Genomic DNA, 19,678 nt, shown 5'->3' on the forward strand with positions numbered 1-19,678 from the left:
CTTCCCCGACTCCCCAAGCACAAAGACGTGACTGAAAAGAATACATTTATTGGGGAAGAGAAATAGAGGAGAGGGTGAGCACCTCTGGGTTAGGAGGCCGGGGCAGGTGGTCCATGGTTGTCCAGGTAGCGCCTCAGGGCTGTCGGGTAATCAGTTATGACGCCAGTGGCCCCCAGGCGGAAGGCCACTTCAAAATCTGACTCTTCATTAAGGCACCAAAATACCACCTAGTGGGGAGGGAGGGGCTTGTAGTTTCCCAACAAGTTTACCTAGCGCTTCCCCTTGTATCCAGATGCTGGGAGCTCTCCTCCTCTGTGGAGACCTCCCAGCAGTGCTATGCTGGAGCTGACTGTCACATTTTCAGGAATTTTGAAAACTGGTTATTAAATACAGTCATTATTAAGTATTACATTACATAAACATACAATTCAATAAATTATATTAAAAACAAAGGTGATAAATACTCAAAACTCATCACTTCCTAATTATTTTACCACATTTTACTGTTACCCATGTTCTGGAGGTTATCTACATCTATCGAATGTATAAGACGGAAATAGTATATAATGGTGTGCTACCACACCACACATCTCTTCCCAACTCTGTTCTGTGAATTCATGTTGGTAGCCTGAAATTAGCCAAGGTGGGAGTATATACAACAGGGAAATTACCTAATGTTCAAATCAAGGGGTTTCTTTCCCCCTGGGACAGCTGGTAGTGGAATGTTTACCAGCCTGCCTCCCAGCCTGCCCATATCCTGCTGCTCTACATCTTCCCTGCCTTCTGAGTCCTCTCCTGTGGGCACTGAAGTAGGCTGAGCTGGTATTTGTACCCTGGGCTAAGTCACTGGATGGACATCTCAGTTTCTTAATTTCACAAATGAGAGTGATGGTCTATCCTCCCAGTGTTACGGTGAAGACCGTGGAGCAGGAGGCCTGACCTGAAAGAGCTATGTCATCCCCATGCCTTGCTCACCCCAACATCCAATCAGTGGCCGAGTCCGGCCTGTCTGTGACTTAACCCTTCCATCCATCCCCGCTGCTGCCACCTACGCCTCAGTCCTGTCAGTGGCATCAGGCGCCTAGTGAGCCTCTGCTTCCACACTGGCCCCCACAGTCCCTTCTCCACGTGGTGGCCAGAGTGACCCTCACTCGACAAGGCTTAATTGAATCAGGTCTCTCGCCTGCTTAAGGCCCTCAAAAGCTTCCCTCTCCTTTGGGCTGAAGTCCAGGTTCCTTACTGAGGTTCACAGGCTGCCTGCCGCAGCCTCTCCTGCCTTCTCCAGCTCCCCTGGTGCCACTTCCTCCAGACTGCAGCCTGGTGGGACCCCTCTCAGTTCCTCTGCTGGCCTCTTGCTTCTCGTGACCTTCCCACATGCTGAGCCTCCTGCTGAGATGCTCTCTCTTTCCCCTCCCTGCCAGCCGGCTCCTCACTGCTTCTAGAAGGCCTTCTCTGACCCCACAGACCACAGCACTCTTCTTCCTTTCTGTCCACTGGCTGCCCCTGCGATGCCTGCTTTTCCTCATCCTCTGCCCCTGATGGTAAGCTCCCTGCTCCTTTCCCGGGACCACAGTGCCTGGAACTGTGTTCTCAACACACTCAGTTCCCAACAAAGGTTTGCTAATTAAATGACCTGGTCAGAGCTGATGCTCGGTAGGTTGGAGGAGGGGGCCTGGGCTGGTCTTCCCCTTTTCTGGTCTCTTCCCAGCCCCTCTCATCAGGGATCAGGACAGTTCAATACATCATCATTATCTAACGGCTAGCCTTTATCAAGCCCTTACTAAGTATCGGCTACATATCCAGAAGAATTAAATATATCATTATCCCCATTTTACAGATGAAGAAACTGAGACTCAGAAGGTGATCTGTCCAAGTGACCCAGCCAGTTAATAAAAGAGCTGTGACTGGAATGTCGTGCTGGGCCCACACTGTGAACAACCCACTTGCTCACCTGCACCCCTCGCTGCTCCAGGTGCTGGATCAGACTTTTCCTCATGATGAGCCTGGTGGGGGGCGGGGTAGCAAAGGCTGTGATGAGAGGGGACTAAGGAGAAGGGCGGGTCTCTGTGGGATCCCTCCACCTAGCCTTCTCGCCCACCTCACCATTTGGAAACCACAGCCGCCAGCTGATTCAGCCCAGAGCAGGAAAATGGGAAGTAGGTCCTGTGGAGAGGTGGTGTCGTGGTCAGCCCCTTGGGTCTCTCTCTGTCACAGGGGTGGGGTGGGGGTGGTAGTGACCACCCCCCCCGGCCCCAACCCGTATAACCCTACTCCCTCTAGAAGAATCTTTGCGGCTGCCCAGAGGAACAAGTCACCCATTGCTCAGTGACTTCCTACTCCGGTATCCTTGACTCCATGCTTTGAGGGTGTGCCCCTCCCCTCACCGTTTTACAGAAGAAGAAACTGAGTCTTGGAGAACTAAAGTGACTTGCCCGAGGTCACACAGCAAATCCATGGTGGGGCCAGGGCCAGGACCCAGCTTGATTCCCAAACCGTATACGCAGCTAGAGGTCCTCCTGGTTAGGCCTGACCAACTTCCTGAGACCATTCTTCGGTCGGCTACTTGTCCCTAATTGTTCCACTCCAGAGTCACTTTATTTATGTTTTTTTAATGATGAATTTTTTGTTGTTGTTGTTATTGTTTTTTGTTTTGTTTCGTTTTGTTTGGCTGTGCTGTGAGGCATGCGGCATCTTAGTTCCCTGACCAGGGACTGAACCCGTGCCCCCTGCAGTGGAAGAGTGGAGTCCTAACCGCTGGACCTCCAGGGAAATCCCGGGGTGACCTTAGAGGCTTTCACAGTGTCCCAGGGCAGGCTCTGCTGTGTGACCTTGGGCAAATTACAGAACCTCTCTGAGCCTCAGATTCTCCATGGGGGTCATGATTCCTGTTATCTCCTGAGGGTGCTGCAAGGTAAGGCTCAAATAAACTAAAGGATGTGAAAACACCTTGCAAACCCCGTATAAAAAGTTAGGTATACCAAGTTTGTAGTATAATGATCTCTTTGTGGCAAGGGATGATGGGGGTTGGCTGGGAGCTTCCCTCAGGACGACAGAGGGGAGCAGAAAGCACTGGGGCCGCCACAGAGGAGGTCTCAGAAGGCAAAGGGAGGGTCCTGGCCTGAGAGCTGGTGAAGTATCCAAATTCCTGATACTTTGCCCAGCTGTTACTTTGTTAATCCTTGTCCCCAAGCAGGAAAATGCTTGCCTTTCTGTTTGAGAATCAGAGTGATGCTGTAATTAATAAATATTTGTCTTCCCACCCAGACTGTAAGCTCATGAAGGGCCTCTCCCCACCCACATTGGTCTTATTTACTAGTGTAAGTGCACCTGAAACAGAGTAGGCATTCAATAACTCTTTGTTGGATGACTAGATGAACAAATGAACCCTTGTCCTAAAACTCCACCCACATCAATGCATATTTGCATAGGATTTCAGGGGGTTCATGTCCCCTTTAGTATTCATGAATGCTTGGTGAGACCACTGTCTTCAAAGGACCCCGGATGGGAGATTATCCTTGAGGGTAGCCAGGGAGCTGGGGACACTGGATCTCCTGCTCCACACAGGACCCTGCACAAGGGGGTTTGAAGTGGGGGGTGTTTTTTGTTTTTTTTTTAAACTTTTAATTTTATGTTGCAACATAATTAACAATGTTGTTTTAGTTTCCAGTGTAGGGTGGAGGGGGGTGTTTTTGAGGACAGAAGTCTGGGGGAGAATGAGGAAGGGAGACGGGGACCCTGTAGGTACCTGTTGATGATGGTGGGCAGGAAAGAGATGAGGAACCTCTCAGGGATCGAGATGAAGGGCAGCAGCCCCAGGTAATAGAGCAGCAGCACCCAGAATCCTCGGCTTATTGTGAAGGCGGTGGGCATCTCAGGGTTCTGGAAGCCAAGGGCAAGTGAGAAAGGGGATCAGTCTGCTCCTGCGGAAGCGGAGAGGAGGCTTGGGCCGCAGAGTTTTCAACATTCAGGAAACCCTACTACCTGCAGGATCAAAGCCACATCTTGGCCCAGCGTTCCAAGGCCAGAGCCCGCTCCTGTCCCTCTGGCATGCCTTTGCTCACACACCTTCCCCACCTCCCCCGCTCTCCAAATCCCACCCCTGGAGACCCTGCTCAGGGCTCCTGCAGAACCCCCAGACCCCTCTGGCCTAAGCCCGTTTGGGAGGGGCAGTGGGCGCAGGGAGGGATACGGGACTCACAGCGGCCTTGCACTTCTTCATGACTGAGCTCTTCTCCGAGGCCCAGATGGTGATTTCATCGCGTTCATAGTGCCTCACCAGACCCGCTATCTGGGAGGAGAAGGAGGTGATGGGGAGTCAGGCCTCCATCCAGCCCTGGGCCCTCGCCCACCCCTGCCCACAGCACCACCTTGCAAATGAGCTCTTCATTTTCCTCTTTGACCTCCACGCTCATGGGCATCCGCGGAAACCTCCGGAACACGTCCTCCAGACGCACCATGTGCCTGTCTGACCCGTGTGCAAAGTGGCCTGAGGGGTTGTGGGAAGAAGGATCAGAGAAGGATTGCTGGGGTGGGGGGCTGCAAGCCCGGAGGGTAGGCATGGGTCCCAAAGGGGAAAAGAGGGCAGGAGGTTGAGGCCGTGACCCCACTCCAGCTGGCTCAGCCCGGCGCTGACAGCCCACACGCTCACCCGGGGAGAAGTAAACCTCCAGCTCTTCCTTGTAGAGGGGCAGCTCCTATAGGGAGAGCAGGGAGCATGTCACCAGGAGTCACGCGTGGAGGCACGGTGGTTCTCTGGGCACGGTTGGGGTGCTGGGGCAAGGCCCACCTCAAAGTCCAGGCTGCCCACATCCCTGTTCACGCCTGACTGGCGGGACAGGTTCTTGTCGTGTGACACCACCACCACGCCATCCCGAGTCAGCTGGCAGTCGAGCTCCAGGAGGTCGGCTCTCTGGGCCACGGCGCTACGGGAGCGAAGGTCAGTGAGTGGCCGAGGGATAGGGGATGCGCCAGACAGCAGGGCGGTGGGGATGTTTAGGGGAACGTGAGGCAGTTCTGGCCGGATGTGCAGGCTGTGCCCTGCACGACTCCAGGGGGCTCCAGTCACCCAGAGCAGGAAGCGAACGGCGCCCCTTAGCGTCACGCCTCGCACAGCTGGCACAACCTTACCCGGCAGCTTGGCCAGGCAGGTGGACTCACTTTTCCATGGCCTCCATGGTGTTCTCCAGGCGCTCTCCAGATCCTGTGTGGGGCATCCAGGGTGGGTTCCCGCGGCCGGGCCCCGCCCCCTGGCCCCGCCCCCTGCCTCATCAGCCCCAGGCAGGCCGGGTTGAGCAGCCTCTTCTTCCCTGTTCACATCCTGCCCTGCCACCCGGCTCTCCGCCCACCTCGAACTCTGCCCTCCTTTAACATCCTGCCCTTTGGACCTACCCCTCTCTGCTGTCCACCCTGGCACCTGCCTTGCTATCCTCACTCCATCCTCAGAAGCTCCCACCCCGTCTACCCCAGCCCAGCTCACCTCCCCGGTGGGCCCCCAGGCGGGGACAGAAGGCTGAAACCCACGGCGCATGCAGCAGGCGAGGTCGGCGCAGGAAGAAGATGGAGAGCATGACATAGCTGCTCAGGGCGGGCAGGGCGTAGTACAGCAGAGGGCTCATGGCCGCGCCGCTGCTTCAGGCCCTGGCTGCCGCAAGCTGAGCCATTCCCGATGGGCTGTGTTGCCTCGCTGACTGCCCGGCTGATGTAGGCTGGCTCCACCAACGGCTGCCACCACACCCCTTGGGACCTGCTGAGCCTGCTTCTGGCCTGAGGCCAGACTGCAGGGCTCAGCTGGGGTTGGGGTAGAGGCAGGAGTAGAGGCCAGGCAGCTCTGGCCCGCGTACCCCCAGGCCCTTCACACACCCCAGAATCCCTCTCTCTGTGGCCACACTGGGGAATCAAGTCCCCCCCCGCCCCCCACCAGCTCTGCTGCAACACTCCCCCTTCCCACTGGTATGTGCGCCCAGGGTATGTAACATGCCACCCCTTGCCATTTCCAGAGAAGCCGGGGGTGTATAGTGTGTCCCTGAGTCACTCCAGAATCACCCCCAGCCAAATAAGACAGGAAGCCATTAGAGTGGGGACAGAATAGTGACTAAGGGGGAGACTGACCCCACTCCGTCTAGGAGTCTGGGACTCCTTACACTCCCAGCCTCAACCCTGGCCAGCGGGGGAGCCAAAGCCCACCGCTCCAGGTAAAGCCACAGGTGGGAAGCAGCGGGGCTGGAGACTCAGTCCTCAAAGCAGCAAGGATTACGGTCAGGGCATCGGCGAACACAGACAGAGCCAGGGCCATCCATAGACACACCTCTATATTTATATATTAGATACAGGCACGGGGTGGGCAGGGGCACTGGGCTCTCCACGTGCCCCGCCTCCACTTCTGTTCACCCACACACAGAAGCAGCGGGGGACGTTAGATGTGGCAGTTTTGTGGGGGAGGGTTTAGGTCTGCTCCTCAGGGACACTAGTCCTTGAGCCTTAGGAATGTTCCTTCAGGGAAAATGGGGTGGGGTTTTAATGGGCTGAGTGGGGCAGGGCTGGCCCTGAGTCCCCACTCAGTGTCCTCCATGTCCCTCCCCCACTGCCCCTCAGTAGGTCCCGGGGCAGCCAGAGCCCTTGAATTCCAGAACTACCAGAGACTGGGAGAGCCGGGCAAACGGTGGCAGAGCAGCAGAGGGGAATTTGCTTTGGGGCCACCTGAGCCCCTCGGGTCCTCAGGTGAGGGGGGAGGGCGCGTTGGCCTGCCTGAAGCAGGATGCCTGAGCAAAGCAAAGGGAGGTGGCCAGGCCTGCCCTCTGCCTCGACCTGGGCTGTCGGGGTCTGGGCTGGGCACAGAGTCCATTTTCTAACAGTCCGGCAGGGGAGGGGCAGGCAGGAGGCAGGGCCTAAACAAAAAGGCAGGCAGGAAAGGAACCATTAGCACCCATGAGCGGACCTGCCAGAGCCCCGACCTCCACTTCCCTCATTTCGTCCTCACAGCCTGGCCTCTACGCCTGCCTCACGGTGAGTGTGATGCGGCTGGGTTTCCTCATCTGTGAATGCGGATGACATTAGTACCCATTTCAAGGTACTGCTATAAGAACTAAGTGAGTTAATACATGCAAATCTCTTACAACAATGCTTGGTGCTCGGGAGGTGTTTGCTCTCATTATCAGGACTGTGTCCAGGAAACTGAGCTGCAGAAAGGTGAGGTGTCTTGCACAATATCACACAGCCCTTATTGAGTATCAGAGCCCGGCTTTGAACCCAGGTGTGTCTGCCTTGCTGCTATCAGGCCACAGCTGGCCAGAGACAGAGAGGAAACTAGAGGAGGGACAGAGAGCAGTGTGGGTGGCGGTAGCCCCAGCCGGGTCCCCCAAAGGTATGGGAACTGCTGACCTGGACACCAGGTCTGAAAAAGCCTGGCATGTGGGTCAGGCCGGATGCTGCCGGCTCCTCCCAAAGCAATTACTGCCCCACCTGCCTCTCTGCCCATCCTGGGGGAGCCAAAGCCTGGCTCCGTTCCTCAGATGGGTGAGAGGGGGCCCTCAGTGACCTGGGGCTGGAGTGTGCAGGGTGTTGACAGGTGGGAGACATGTGGGGCTGGGTGACCACAGGTCTGTGGCTGAGGCAGGCGCTGGCCCTTCTGTTGCCACCGTACACGTAGCTCATGGACGTGAGCGAGCTTGTGACTGCGTGGAGGCATGCTGGGCACCCTGGTCTCAGGGTGAATCTGTGCGTGGGTGGTGGGGAGCACTCACCAGGCCCCAGGGAGCAGAGGCATCTGTCCAGCTTAGGGTGCCTCCAGCACCCCAGGCTGGAAACGGGCTGTCTCCTGGAAGATGAGCTCCTTCAGCCGCTCCTTGGGTAGATCATCCAGCTCCATGTCGAAGGTGAAAGGTTCCTCGGCCACTGGCTGGGTGGCAAAGAAGTGGGGAGGCTCAGGACAGGGACTGAGGGATGCCCACCCATCCACCTACCTGCCAGCCCCGCTGCTGGTGGCTGGCCCACCTCATCTGTTGGGTCGTAGTACTGCTCCAGGTAGGGGTGAGCCAGTGCTTCTTCCACTGTGATCCGTTTGTTGGGGTTAAAGGTCAACATCCGGTCCAGCAGGTCAAGAGCTAGGGAAGCGCAGGTGTCAGGGGTCAAAGGGAAGGTCAGAGGAGCTCCCAGAAGCATTGCTTTTCTTCTCTGTGTCCAGAGGCCCAGGTAGCTACTGGGCCCACGTACCTTCTTCTACACCCGGTTTTTATCACACACCAGCCCCCAAGTCTCTCTCACCTTTGGGGTCCGACTTGGGAAAAAGCTTGGCCCAGGCCACCTTGGTCTTGGAGGGTAGAGACTGTAGGTAGTTTCGGGCCTTCATGTTGATGATACAATTCAGGTCCTCCTGGGAGGGGGAGCCCAGGATACCTGTAGGTAAAGCAGGTGACTTGGTGAGCAATCTCTCCCTTCTGGGAACAGAAGGCGCCAGGAACAAGAGCCTCCACCAACCTGCTCCAGGCCACCAGCCAGTACTATGGTGGTGAAGAGCAAGGGGTCTGGATTCGGGCAGCCCTAGGTTCAAATCCAGGCCCTAGCACTTCCTAAGCATGGGGTGTATGTAGCCTTACTGTTCCCATCTATCAAATGGGGACAGTATCTATACCTCAGTGAACTACTGTGAAATGCTGTAGGGGCCCCACACATGGTCGTCCCCCTGACCTGACTCCCACAGACTCACTGACCCTGACCCTAAAGAGATCTCACCTCCAATAAGTGAAATCTCCCTCCCACTCAGCTGGCCAGTCCCCCCTCACCCAGAATGTGGTTGAGCTGGTCCAGGTAGTGCTTGCCCGGGAAGATGGGCCGGTTGGAGAGCATCTCAGCCAGAATGCAGCCCACAGACCAGATGTCGATGGACTTGGTGTAGCCCTGGGGAGGAGGAGAAAGTGGTGGGCTCCTGGGCCAGCCTCAACCTGTTGTTGAGCCAACCCTGATGTGTGCGCCTACCCACAACCCCCAACCTAGGTTCAACACCAGCCAGGGCGGCAGAGGGCAGAGGCCCAGAGGAGCTAATCCACAGTTTCTTTCCAGAGCCCAAGGACCAGAATAATGTGACAAGGCCTGGGGGTAGACTTCCTGCATCATGGGGATCACTGCCTGGCTTAGAGGCGGCTCCAGGGCTTTGTGGGACACAGCCCCTTCCCTTCAGGGGTGGGTGGCCCCCCTACCTTGGAGTTAAGCATGATCTCTGGGGCCCGGTACCAGCGTGTAGCCACGTATTCCGTCAGAAAGCCAGTGTGGTCGTGCTCAGGATCGGCAATCCGGGCAAGACCAAAATCACAGATCTAGAATGCAACCCAGGCTACTGAGCTCGGTGCTCAAGGCCTCCTGGGCCCAAGTAATCATATCACCGCGTCTCTGCCCATGCTGTTCCCTTTGCTTGCGATACTCTCCTACCTATGGGCACCTGCAAGCCTGAGACCCCAGGGGTAGGAGGAGACCGGCCCTCAACTCTCTGACCTTAAGGTCGCAGGTGGTGTTGATGAGCAGGTTGGAGGGCTTTAAATCCCGGTGGAGCACGTTGGCGGAATGGATATACTTGAGGCCCCGCAGGATTTGGTAGAGGAAGTAGCAGATGTGGTCGTTGCTCAGCTGCTGGCTTTTAAGCAACTTGTACAGGTCTGTCTCCATCAGGTCTTGCACAATGTAGCTGAGGTTGGTGCCAGAGACCCCCCAGATGGGGGCAGCGAGAGGCACTTGGTTAAGAAGAAGAGCCTTTGGTGAACAGGCTTCATATCCCTCCAGCTGATGCCCCTGGGACTCAACAGATCTGCCAACTCATATCATGAGCTGGGCAAGGCCCATACTTAGCAGTTGGGCTCAAGGCCTCTGCCGGTTCTCAGCCAGGGACCCTGACCAAAGCACTTCAGTTCTGTGGCCTCAGTTTCCCTACTGGGAGAATAGGGCTACTCAACTGTGGGAAGCAGGAGAATGTCCCATTTAAGAGCACTAACTCTGGAGTTCACCTGCCAGTGTCTGAATCCCCATTGTCCTGCTCATTGGCTTTATGGCCTCAACCTGTCTGCACCTCTACTTCCTCATCTGCAAAGGGGAAAAAATTGTTCTTTAGAAAGTGGTTGTGAAGATTAGCAGAGAGATGACCCATGCAGAGCAGCCAGCCCAGTGCCTGGCATGTTGTAAGTGCTCGGCAAACATGAACTAGTACTGCTGTTATAAAAGCCTGAGCCGCATGGCTCTTGAGAAGGTTAAATGAGATAATGTATGAACACCATCTGGCATGCAATAAATGTTTGCTTAAAAATAAATGCCTGCATTATGGGAATGGTTTGTGCAAGACGATGAGGAGAAACTCCCCATTGCACGCTCCTACTCAGGGTGCTTGGCCATACATCCAAAGACAGAGGAGTAAATGTCCTTTTATATTCTAAGATAAAAAGACTACACATAAATAAACAAATAAATGTCACGTGGTTTGTTTCTGGAAGACTAAATTAGGGCTGTCTTTCAGAATCAGCCTCCAAAGGGCCTTCTGAGAACACCTGGACCAACCCTGCTGTTTTAAAGATGAGGAGGCCCGACACGATGCAGTGACCTGGTTAAGGTCACACGGCAAGCTGGGGGTGAGTGTGGAGATTTCCTGCCCTCGGTTTGTGGTGGAAGCTGCAAACGGTGCAACACTAATCCTCTCTCTTGGGTGGAGGACTGGAACTGGCTGGGGTGGGTGGGGCAGGGGAGAGGTGATGGGTGTTATAAGCTGCTCACTGAGCCAGGCAGGAAGTGGACAACAAACTAGGAAAGCAATATGGGGGGTGGGCAGCAAAGGCAAGGCTGTCCCTCCCGGGGCAAGGTGCAAGTCCACAGGGGATTGGGGTGGGGCTCTGACCGGGAAGTCCCAGAGAGAGGACAGGTTCTCATTTGGGGGAGAGGAGGAGGTAGCAACAGAAGCACTTGATTTTATTGAGGCTTTCTGAGTCTCAGTTGCTTCATCTTTGAAATGGAGCTGATGAGAACCATCTTATAGGGCAGTTGGGAGTTAGAATAAGAAATGTCAAAGCACTCGGCTTGCACTGCACCAGACTCATAGTAGCCCCTCCAAAAAGGGCAGTTTTCTTCCTTCCTGCCTCCCTTCCAGTCTGAGGACCCAGAGGAGAAAGAATCACCGTCTGTTAAACAAAAAAACTGACTGTGGGCAGAGGCTGGATCTCATCAGAGAACTGCAGATGTCAGAAGACAAAGCTCCCATAGAGACCATCTTGCCCAACCCCCTACTGAGGCAGAACTCAGAGAACAGACTTGCCCAGGGCCATACTGCCTGGTTGCAGCAGGCCAGGACTCATCTGAGGCCTCCCCGTCGTCCTCTTACACTCTGTGGCCTCTTTACTGCTGGAAAGTTTCTTTTACTGGGTTTGTTTTGGAGGGTGGTAGGGAAGGAGGAAACAGAAAACAAGCCAACAGTCACCCAGCCCAGCTCTGAGGCTGTGCCTGGCCAGCCATCTGGCCAAGGTGAAGGATACACATCCCTCATGGCTTCCAGGGTGGGTGCCCGCAGAATGTCTCGGATGCCGATGACGTTCTCATGGCGGAAGCGCAGCAAGATCTGGATCTCTCGCAACGTACGCTGGCAGTAGGTCTGATGCTCAAAGGGGCTGATTTTCTTGATGGCCACTCGAGTCTTGCGCACGTGGTCGTAAGCTGAGCTGAGAGGGCCAGAGATGTTGTTGGCATGGCCTTACGAAAGGGGGAGTCCAGGCCCGGTGGCCCCACCCAGGTCTTGGCAGGGAGGGGAGGGAGCAGGAGAGGCTCTGGCCAGTTATAAACAATGCTGGTTCCTTCCTGCTGTGAAGGCCTGGGATCTCCAGGGAGAAAGCTGGGGACCAGCCAGGCAGCCCTTCAGTGACTTCACAAACAGAGGAAGAGACTGACTGATCACTGACTTCCCCTCTCCTCAACCCTTTCCATTCTAGTTGCCCTGACCCCTCATCCTCCCCTTCCCAGGATGGGCTCCCTCAACCCAAGGCAGGTCCAGGGGTTGGGAGGTGTGGAGGACATACAGTGAGGTAAATACAGTGAGAAGGAGGGAATCATAGGAGGGACTGGAGAGAAGGGATAGGCAGGGCAGGGGTGGGTGTCAGGGGGAGGTTCCTGGGCAGCAGAGTTACTCCCAGATGAACAAAGGCCCAGAGCACCCAGTGGGTCTGGGAGAACTCACAGACCCCTCCTAAAAGTTGCAGGAAGGCATTCCTGGACCCCTCATTGCTCACTGGGTCCCTGGCCCCAGGCCCAAAGCCCCACCCCACCCTGCCTAGCCCTGAGCTCTGCTCTTTTCTCCCAAACTCCTTGACAAGCCTCACTGAGGGGGTGTTCCAAGGCTCCTCTTCCCAGTGAAGGGTCCTTCACTCCTTCTTCACTAAGGATGTTACCTCCCCAAGAAGACTAATTCTCTTCTCACCCCCAAGGCCCCCACAGCTCCCCCACATATACTCAGATGCCCCTCCCTTTATTACAGAATGGTGGGTTCAAAGTTCCCAAGCCCCCTCTCCTTAGATTTTACGCAGCGCCCCCTCCCCCAGAAAGCACTCAAAGGCCCTCTCCCTGGGACGCTCCCCAGCCTCCTGAAGCCTCAGCTTCTTCAGGATGATAAGAGTCCCCAAGGCCCAGAGAGCTCTCAACAACCCTCCCTGCCCCCTCCCTCGCAGCCCCCTCCCCAAAGACGCCCCCTCCCCCAGAACGCCCCTCACCTGACCATGCCATACGCGCCCTCGCCGATGTACTGCAGCTGCGTGTAGCGCGGGCCCACGTCGAACGGCTGCCCCTTCACTATCTCTACTTCCCCCGGGACCCCCGGGCCGACCCCGTCAGTTCCCCGGGGCTCCCCGCCCCCGCCCCCCTGAGCCGCCGCCGCCGCCGCCATCTCCACTCCTCCCCTCCCGCCCGCCCGCCTGCCTCCCCCCGGCGGCCCCGCCCGAGGCCCCGCCCCTTCCCGCCCGCCCTGTCACCCGCGGAGCCTGGCGCTCCAGGCCCCGCCCCTGCCCGTCCCCGTCACGTGACCCACCACCCCGCGCCCAGCTTAAGGAACCTGGTCCTTGGCACCTGTCGGCTCCGTCTACTCCAGTCAACCTTAGAAGCTCCCCAGGACCATCTTGAGACTGTCCAGACCCTCCCCCCGAATGCAGACCAGTAGGGCCGCCCGATGACCTCACCCAGAGCCACCCAGCAAATGAGTGCTGGACCGGGGACCAAGACCGGGCCACGTGGCCCCGCTGCCCCCGCCAGACCAACTCAGCCGGAGGAGTGGCCAGGGCCTCGGCCTCGAGATGGAACCTTAAGGGAACCCTCACCAGCCCGCTGGAGTTTGGCCTCCCGGAGCCAGGCCCGATGCTAAGTGATCCAATGCGTATTTCACAGTGGCGGTGGGAGATGGATGCCTCACAGATGTGGCGTGCTTTTCACAGATGAGGAAACTGAAACCTGAGCTGGACAAGGTGACTTGAGAGCCGGAAAACCCAGGCTTCCAGACTCCCAGCGTAATGGCTTTCAGAAGGAGGCCTATCTGAGTGGGCTAGGGACCTGGCCTCAGCAACCAGGCTGTGCCTGTATCCTGAGGACAGATACTCCCAGCCTACCCTTACATGGAGAGCAGGGGAGAGGTGAGAGAGCTGCGTTGACTGGGTTTGGTGAAAATATACTATTAGGTTTTTCTGAAAAACAGCAAGATAGCTAACGTTTTTGTTGTAGTTGGGTTTGACAATCCTGTCAAGATCGTCATCTATTGATTCTGTACTAGACTTTACACAATACTTGGTCCACTTCAGTTTCTTCATTAGGACAACCCCACAATGCAGATGTCATCTGCTTTTCTGAGCTGGATGAGCAGGAGCCATGTCTGTCTTGTTCATCGCTGTATCCCCCACCCCTACACTCAAACTCAGACCCTCAGAAAATTTTTTTTTTTTTTTTTGCTATACGTGGGCCTCTCACTGTTGTGGCCTCTTCCGTTGCAGAGTTCAGGCTCCGGACGTGCAGGCTCAGCGGCCATGGCTCACGGGCCCAGCCACTCCATGGCATGTGGGATCTTCCAGGACTGGGGCACGAACCACTGCACCACCAGGGAAACCCCTCCTCAGAAATTTTTGAATGGATGAATCGACTCTTACAGAATGGGAAACCTGAGAGTTGGGGAGCTGAGACTCAGCATGGTATCTTCTGACACATAAGTAGATGCTCTTTTTCATTTCATTCTTTCCCTGGAATCATAGTCTGTTAAAACTGAAGAGAGGGCCCTCAGAGACCATTCAGTCCATCTCCCTCACTTCACAGTGAAAATGTGAGCTGGGACCTTCACAGAAACACACCTCCTAGGCTTAAGTAATGTTGTTTTTGTCTTCCTTAGAAGCTGGGAGTAGGTCCTTGTATGCATTAAAGATCAAGAGACAAAATGGAACTGTAATTATGATTCTGAAATTACTCATAATTAGATCTATGGTGAGGCTCTAATTCAGATTGAGGCCAAGTTGCTGCTTCCCAGTAACCCACAAGTCAGTGAAGGTTCAAGAGGTGCTAATTAGGACTTCCCTGGTGGCGCAGTGGTTAAGAGTCTGCCTGCCAATGCAGGGGACACTGGTTCTGAGCCCTGATCTGGGAAGATCCCACATGCCGCGGAGCAACTAAGTCCATGTACCACAGCTACTGAAGTCCGTGCGTCACAGCTACTGAAGCCTGCACGCCTAGAGCACATGATCCGCAACAGGAGAACCACCGCAATGAGACGCCCGTGCACCGCAACGAAGAATAGCCCCCGCTTGCCGCACGGAGAGAAAGTCCGCGCGCGACAACGAAGACCCAACACAGCCAAAAATAAATAAATAAATAATTTTAAAAACAAGAGGTGCTAATTAGATCCTTTTTTTTTTTTTAGTTATTCATTTGATAAGCTATTGAATGGTACTGTGTGCAAAGCTCTGAGCTAGGCACTAAGGGCTGATAAAAGATTACTGTATAGTGTGAATTAGTGGTGAAGAGCAAGAGCTGTCTGGTGTCAGATTGCCTGGATTAGAATCCCATTTTTGCCACTTGCTATGTTATCCTGGACAGATTACACACTGGCCTCTCTACTCATCGAATTTCTAATCTTAAAAAGAAATGATAGGACTTCCCTAGTGGCACAGTGGTTAAGAATCCTCCTGCCAAAAGCAATTATACTCCAATAAAGATGTTAAGAAAAAAAGAAAAGAATCCGCCTGCCAATGCAGGGGACATGGGTTCGAGCCCTGGTCCTCCAGGAAGATCCCACATGCCATGGAGCAACTAAGCCCATGCGCCAAAACTACTGAGCCTGCACTCTAGGGCCCTCGAGCCGCAACTACTGAGCCTGGGTGCCACAACTACTGAAGACAGCACGCCTAGAGCACGTGCTCCGCAACAAGAGAAGCCACTGCAATGAGAAGCCCACGCACTGCAACGAAGAGGAGCCCCGTGGCAACTAGAGAAAACCTATGCGCAGCAACAAAGACCCAACGCAGCCAAAAAATAAATAAATAAATAAATAAAATTAATTAATTAAAAAAAAAGATGCACATACAGAAATCAATTTAATACAGGATAGATGGATGTAATATATGTGATATATAGATGTAAGATCACTTTAGAGAAGTGAGGAGGGAAAATGAGGAGGTAGCATCTGTCTCTGAAAAAGAAGTAGGGTTTCAGAAGGACAGTATGGAGGAAAGGCATCAAGAAGAAGGAGCAGCATGAACCACCCATAGAGGCAGGAGCATGATTTGTCCCGTGTGGCTGCAGTTAAGGGGAGTTTAGGCTGGAGAGGTAGGTTGGGGCCAGGTTGAGGAAGGCCTCCGATTCCGGCAAGGAGTTTGGATATTACTCAGTAAGCAGTAAAAGCCTTTCAGGGACTTTTGCCAGATCATTTTGCAACTATGGGAGAATATAGTGACTCAGGGAAAACACCATGGAGTTGAGCGTGGAGCCAGGTTTCCTGAGTAGGAGTGAGTTTCCCGGCATGGGAAAGGCTGGTGTATCCGGAGGGGTGCCTGCCACCTCAGCTGTATCTGAGCCTCATTTGAAGGCGTGTGACTGAGAGCCCCCTCTAGTGGCTGGGGTTGGTACTTCCTTCTTCCTTCTAGATTGGATTGGGATTTCTTAGTCTATTTCATAAATTCATATTCAACTAATAGAGACTGAACATCTATTCTGTGCCAGACACTTATTTTCTTAATAGCTGGAGACTTCAATACTCCACTTTTTTTCTTTTTGTTTTTATTTTTTGGCTTGCTGCACAGCTTGCAGGATCTTAGTTCCTCGACCATGGATCAAACCCGGGTTCCTGGCAGTGAGATCACCAAGTCCTACCCGCTGAACGGCCAGGGAATTCCCTGTGCCAGGCACTTTTATGCACTTTATCTCCTGTCATCCTCATAGCAGCCATGTGAAGTAGATACTATAAACATTTAACAGAAAAAAAATAAGCAGCAGCTCACTGAACTACGGAGTTGGAAGGAACTTTAGAATCATTTCCTCTGTCAGGTAGTGCAGTACCTCCACAGCCTCTGGATCTACCCAGACTAAGTCTTTTTAAGTCCTTTTTTTTTTTTCTTTTTGACCACACCACACAGCATGCAGAATCTTAGTTTCCCGACCAGGGATCGAACCCTCGCCCCCTGCAGTAGAAGCATGGAGCCTTAACCACTGGACCACCAGGGAAGTCCCAACCCAGACTAAGTCTTAAACCAGCTCTTATCTCTTTGTGATGTCAAGGTCACAAGAGAGGCCAGTTGGTAATTTGCTCAGGGTAATACAAACGAGTAACATTGGAAGAACACAAATGAACAACCCCATTTCAGCGAACTCAGCTCACCAGCACAAACCGAGAAAGGAGCAAATGTACAGGAATAGGGGTCAGAACACAATGAATAATTTATTAAGATTTAAATACTGATCTCTTTTTTAAATCCAAAAAAAACCTCATTATAATTTTCTTGTGACACTTCTTCATATATGAGAGATTAGCTGGGTCTAAACATCTCTCCCCTGGTATAAGCATTCTTCAGCTGATCCCTTCTCTGAAATCTTTGTGGTCAGCTCTGCCTGCCCCCACTGGGCTCCTTGCCTGGGCTGTCCTCACCGGCCTTCTTTCTTGATGTCTCTCTCTTAGTCATATCATACTCCTGTGATGTCAAGTTTTTCCTTTATGTTAAATCTCTCCTTAGCCATTGCCTTTCATCCAAGTTCCAGTTCCAAAATTTCAGTGTTTGATAGACATATTCACCTGGAGACAAGCTGATATAGAAAATTTAGGATGTCCAATGAAAGTCATCCGTTTTACTCTCTTACAGACTCTGTTTCAGGACAACCACCATTCTCTCAGAGTTGAACCCTGTTATTTTCTCATTTTCCATTTCTCTCCACGTCTAGCCAACTCCTTGTCATTTTATTATCACAATATTTCCCAAAGCCATCTCTTCTACCATTGATCAAACCCTAATTTCAGGGACTTCCCTGGTGGTCCAGTGGCTAAGACTCCACGCTCCCAATACAGTGGGCCAAGGTTCCATTCCTGGTCAGGGAACCAGATCCCACATGCCACAACTAAGACCCGGCGCAGCCAAATAAATAAATAAATATTTTTTAAAACCCTAATTTCATGTTTTTATTCTTTTACTTTCTAACTCTTTAACTAACTTCAGCACTTACCAAAAAGTTGCAGAAATAGTTCAAAAAATTTCTGTATACCCTTCATCAACACTCCCTAAATGTTAACATTTTAAATAAACACAGTACAATAATTAAAATCAAGACAACATGAACAGAGTTGATCTACAGGTCTTTTTCAGCCACCTGTCCCCATAATGTCCATTTTCTAGTTCAGGATCCAAATCAGGATCACAGGTTGCACTTAGTTGTTATCACTCAATTTCCTTTAATCTGGAATAGTTCCTTAGTCTTTTTTTTTTTTTTTTGTCCTTCTTGACCTTGACACTTTTGGAGAGTGTGTCTGATGTTTCCTTGTGGTTCCTCCTTTCACTTTGCCTCTACTATTGTGTGATGCTACTACTGTTGTACTAACTAGCCTCCTTTTCTTCAGTCTTCTTCCTCCTCAGATATGCCTAAAACACAAGAGCTTATAAGGTGTGTATGAAGCAGGAATCTTTCAGTAACAAGTGGTTAAAGATCAGCTCAAACCCACTTAAACAAGAAAGGAAATTTATGGGTTTACTTACTGAAAAGTTTAGAGGTAGATGTTAAGGCACAGTTGGCTCCAGGGACTTAAACAATGTCATCAGTACTTTGGTCCCACCTCTGACCTCTGCTTTCTTCTGAATTGTTTCCATTCTCTGGTGGTTCCTTTCATGGTGGCAAGATGGCTGCCAGCAGGTCCAGATTCATATCTGATGTTTTTTCCAGTAACTCCAGCAAGGGAAAGGCTCATCTCTGTCTTTCTGTCTCCTTGTAACAAAAATGCCAGATTTGACTCCCATTGGTTATTGGCTCTGTTTGGAGCCTGTGCAAATCCCTGAACCAATCAATGTAGAACTGGGGATTTAGTTACCTCTACTTGCATGACATGAACTGGTCTGGGGGAAGGGATGGTTTTCCCAATGAAAATTGGTGTGCTATCCTCAGAAAGTGCTGGACAGGCAAAATAACAGTGTCATTACAATGTTTCTCTTTAGAGATTCTTCATTCTTCCTTTAACTACCAAATTAAGTCCAAATTCCTTACCAACATCCAAGGTCCTACTTCCTTTGATCCAAATCTTACCTTTCTCAGGCTCATTTCCTAGATGAACATTTCTCTCTAGGAAAACTGAATTTCTCAATGGCTTGCATGCCATACACATTCCTGCTTCTGTACCTTTGCTCATGCAATTTTTGTTATTTGGGTTGCCCGTTATGCAGGTTTTTCAATAAAAGGAATCCTTTCCATTTCCAGGATGAAGTGTTTCCTGGTATCCTCCAGATACATGTGCTACATCTGCAGCTCTTATGTCTCAGAGCAAATGTCAAATGTGTATTATATTTATTTATGTGCTCATCTTGCCCTTCCTACTAGATGGTAGAATTTCTTGAAGGCTGTAATGATGGTGTCTTTACTTTGCAACCCTCTTCAGTACCAAGATGTGTTTTGCACTCAATAAATATTTGTTGAAAGAGAGAATTGAATATTTATGGAATGGTCTCCACACTCTTTGTCAGCTGGGATGATGCACTTTTCTGTATGAGCTCAGGGTTGACTGTGTTCCTGTTAAAAATGCAAAACCCAAAATAGAATACCATTTTCTATATGTAGTCTGACCAGTGGGAGTACAGTAGGAGTATTGCTTCCCTTGTATTGGTCCAATATTTTATTCTCTTCCACACAGAGACTTTCCCTGAACCTCATATGCCTCCTCACAGTGTTCTTTTCTTTAATGGGACTTAGCACAGTTTGTCAGAGATTCACTTGTGAAGTGGTAGAACACAGTAATTAGAAGTGTGGGGACTGCAAGTTCCCTTCTCTTTCTGCCTCCGTGAATTCACTTTCCAGAACTGCAGGGAGATGAGCTATAATCCTATTAACTGCAGAGGCTTGGGTTATTTTATTTCAACACACAATGAAATTGAGTACCTTAGGGCCAGGTAGGCAATGGCTAAACTGAAGGGGAAAACTGAGTGCCTCCCAAGTGCTAGATTTTTGAGGGCAC

The 19,678-nt window shown here is 52.3% G+C and overlaps 2 protein-coding genes across 3 annotated transcripts; both read right to left on the reverse strand.

Moving 5' to 3' along the window:
- Positions 1-36: 36 nt before the first annotated feature.
- On the reverse strand, positions 37-5,668 carry GDPD3 (glycerophosphodiester phosphodiesterase domain containing 3). Its single transcript, XM_065893125.1, has 10 exons — positions 5,477-5,668; positions 5,158-5,200; positions 4,787-4,922; positions 4,649-4,694; positions 4,368-4,486; positions 4,199-4,288; positions 3,746-3,879; positions 2,104-2,163; positions 1,952-2,003; positions 37-227 (listed from the first exon to the last, which is right to left on the reverse strand). The coding sequence occupies exons 1-10, from the start codon at positions 5,613-5,615 to the stop codon at positions 90-92; spliced, it is 957 nt and encodes a 318-aa protein (XP_065749197.1). The 5' UTR covers positions 5,616-5,668; the 3' UTR covers positions 37-89.
- A 623-nt stretch (positions 5,669-6,291) lies between these two features.
- On the reverse strand, positions 6,292-12,895 carry MAPK3 (mitogen-activated protein kinase 3). 2 transcript variants are annotated; one of them, XM_065891907.1, is made up of 9 exons: positions 12,723-12,895; positions 11,499-11,681; positions 9,484-9,673; positions 9,192-9,308; positions 8,778-8,892; positions 8,260-8,391; positions 7,990-8,099; positions 7,740-7,894; positions 6,292-6,884 (listed from the first exon to the last, which is right to left on the reverse strand). In XM_065891907.1, exons 1-8 carry the CDS (start codon positions 12,893-12,895, stop codon positions 7,772-7,774), a joined length of 1,143 nt encoding a protein of 380 aa, XP_065747979.1. In that variant the 3' UTR covers positions 6,292-6,884; positions 7,740-7,771. The 2 variants fall into 2 exon arrangements, with proteins under 2 accessions (XP_065747979.1, XP_065747978.1); XM_065891906.1 differs by lacking the exon at positions 6,292-6,884 and having other exon boundaries at positions 7,772-7,931; positions 7,967-8,099.
- Positions 12,896-19,678: the final 6,783 nt, after the last annotated feature.

This window comes from Phocoena phocoena, chromosome 15 (genome assembly GCF_963924675.1).
Source record: "Phocoena phocoena chromosome 15, mPhoPho1.1, whole genome shotgun sequence".
Taxonomy (NCBI): domain Eukaryota; kingdom Metazoa; phylum Chordata; class Mammalia; order Artiodactyla; family Phocoenidae; genus Phocoena; species Phocoena phocoena.

Excerpts from the sequence above, each read along its gene's own strand:
- GDPD3 (XM_065893125.1), bottom strand. The coding sequence starts at position 5,615 with ATGAGCCCTCTGCTGTACTACGCCCTGCCCGCCCTGAGCAGCTATGTC. Across the intron at positions 4,695-4,786 it reads TGGGCAGCCTGGACTTTGAG|GAGCTGCCCCTCTACAAGGA; the intron begins GTGGGCCTTGCC and ends CTCTCCCTATAG. Across the intron at positions 2,164-3,745 it reads CTGCCCACCATCATCAACAG|GACCTACTTCCCATTTTCCT; the intron begins GTACCTACAGGG and ends ACCTCTCCACAG.
- MAPK3 (XM_065891906.1), bottom strand. The coding sequence starts at position 12,895 with ATGGCGGCGGCGGCGGCGGCTCAGGGGGGCGGGGGCGGGGAGCCCCGG. Across the intron at positions 8,392-8,777 it reads CCAGCTCAACCACATTCTGG|GTATCCTGGGCTCCCCCTCC; the intron begins GTGAGGGGGGAC and ends CTTTACCTACAG. Across the intron at positions 8,100-8,259 it reads TCCCAAGTCGGACCCCAAAG|CTCTTGACCTGCTGGACCGG; the intron begins GTGAGAGAGACT and ends GCGCTTCCCTAG.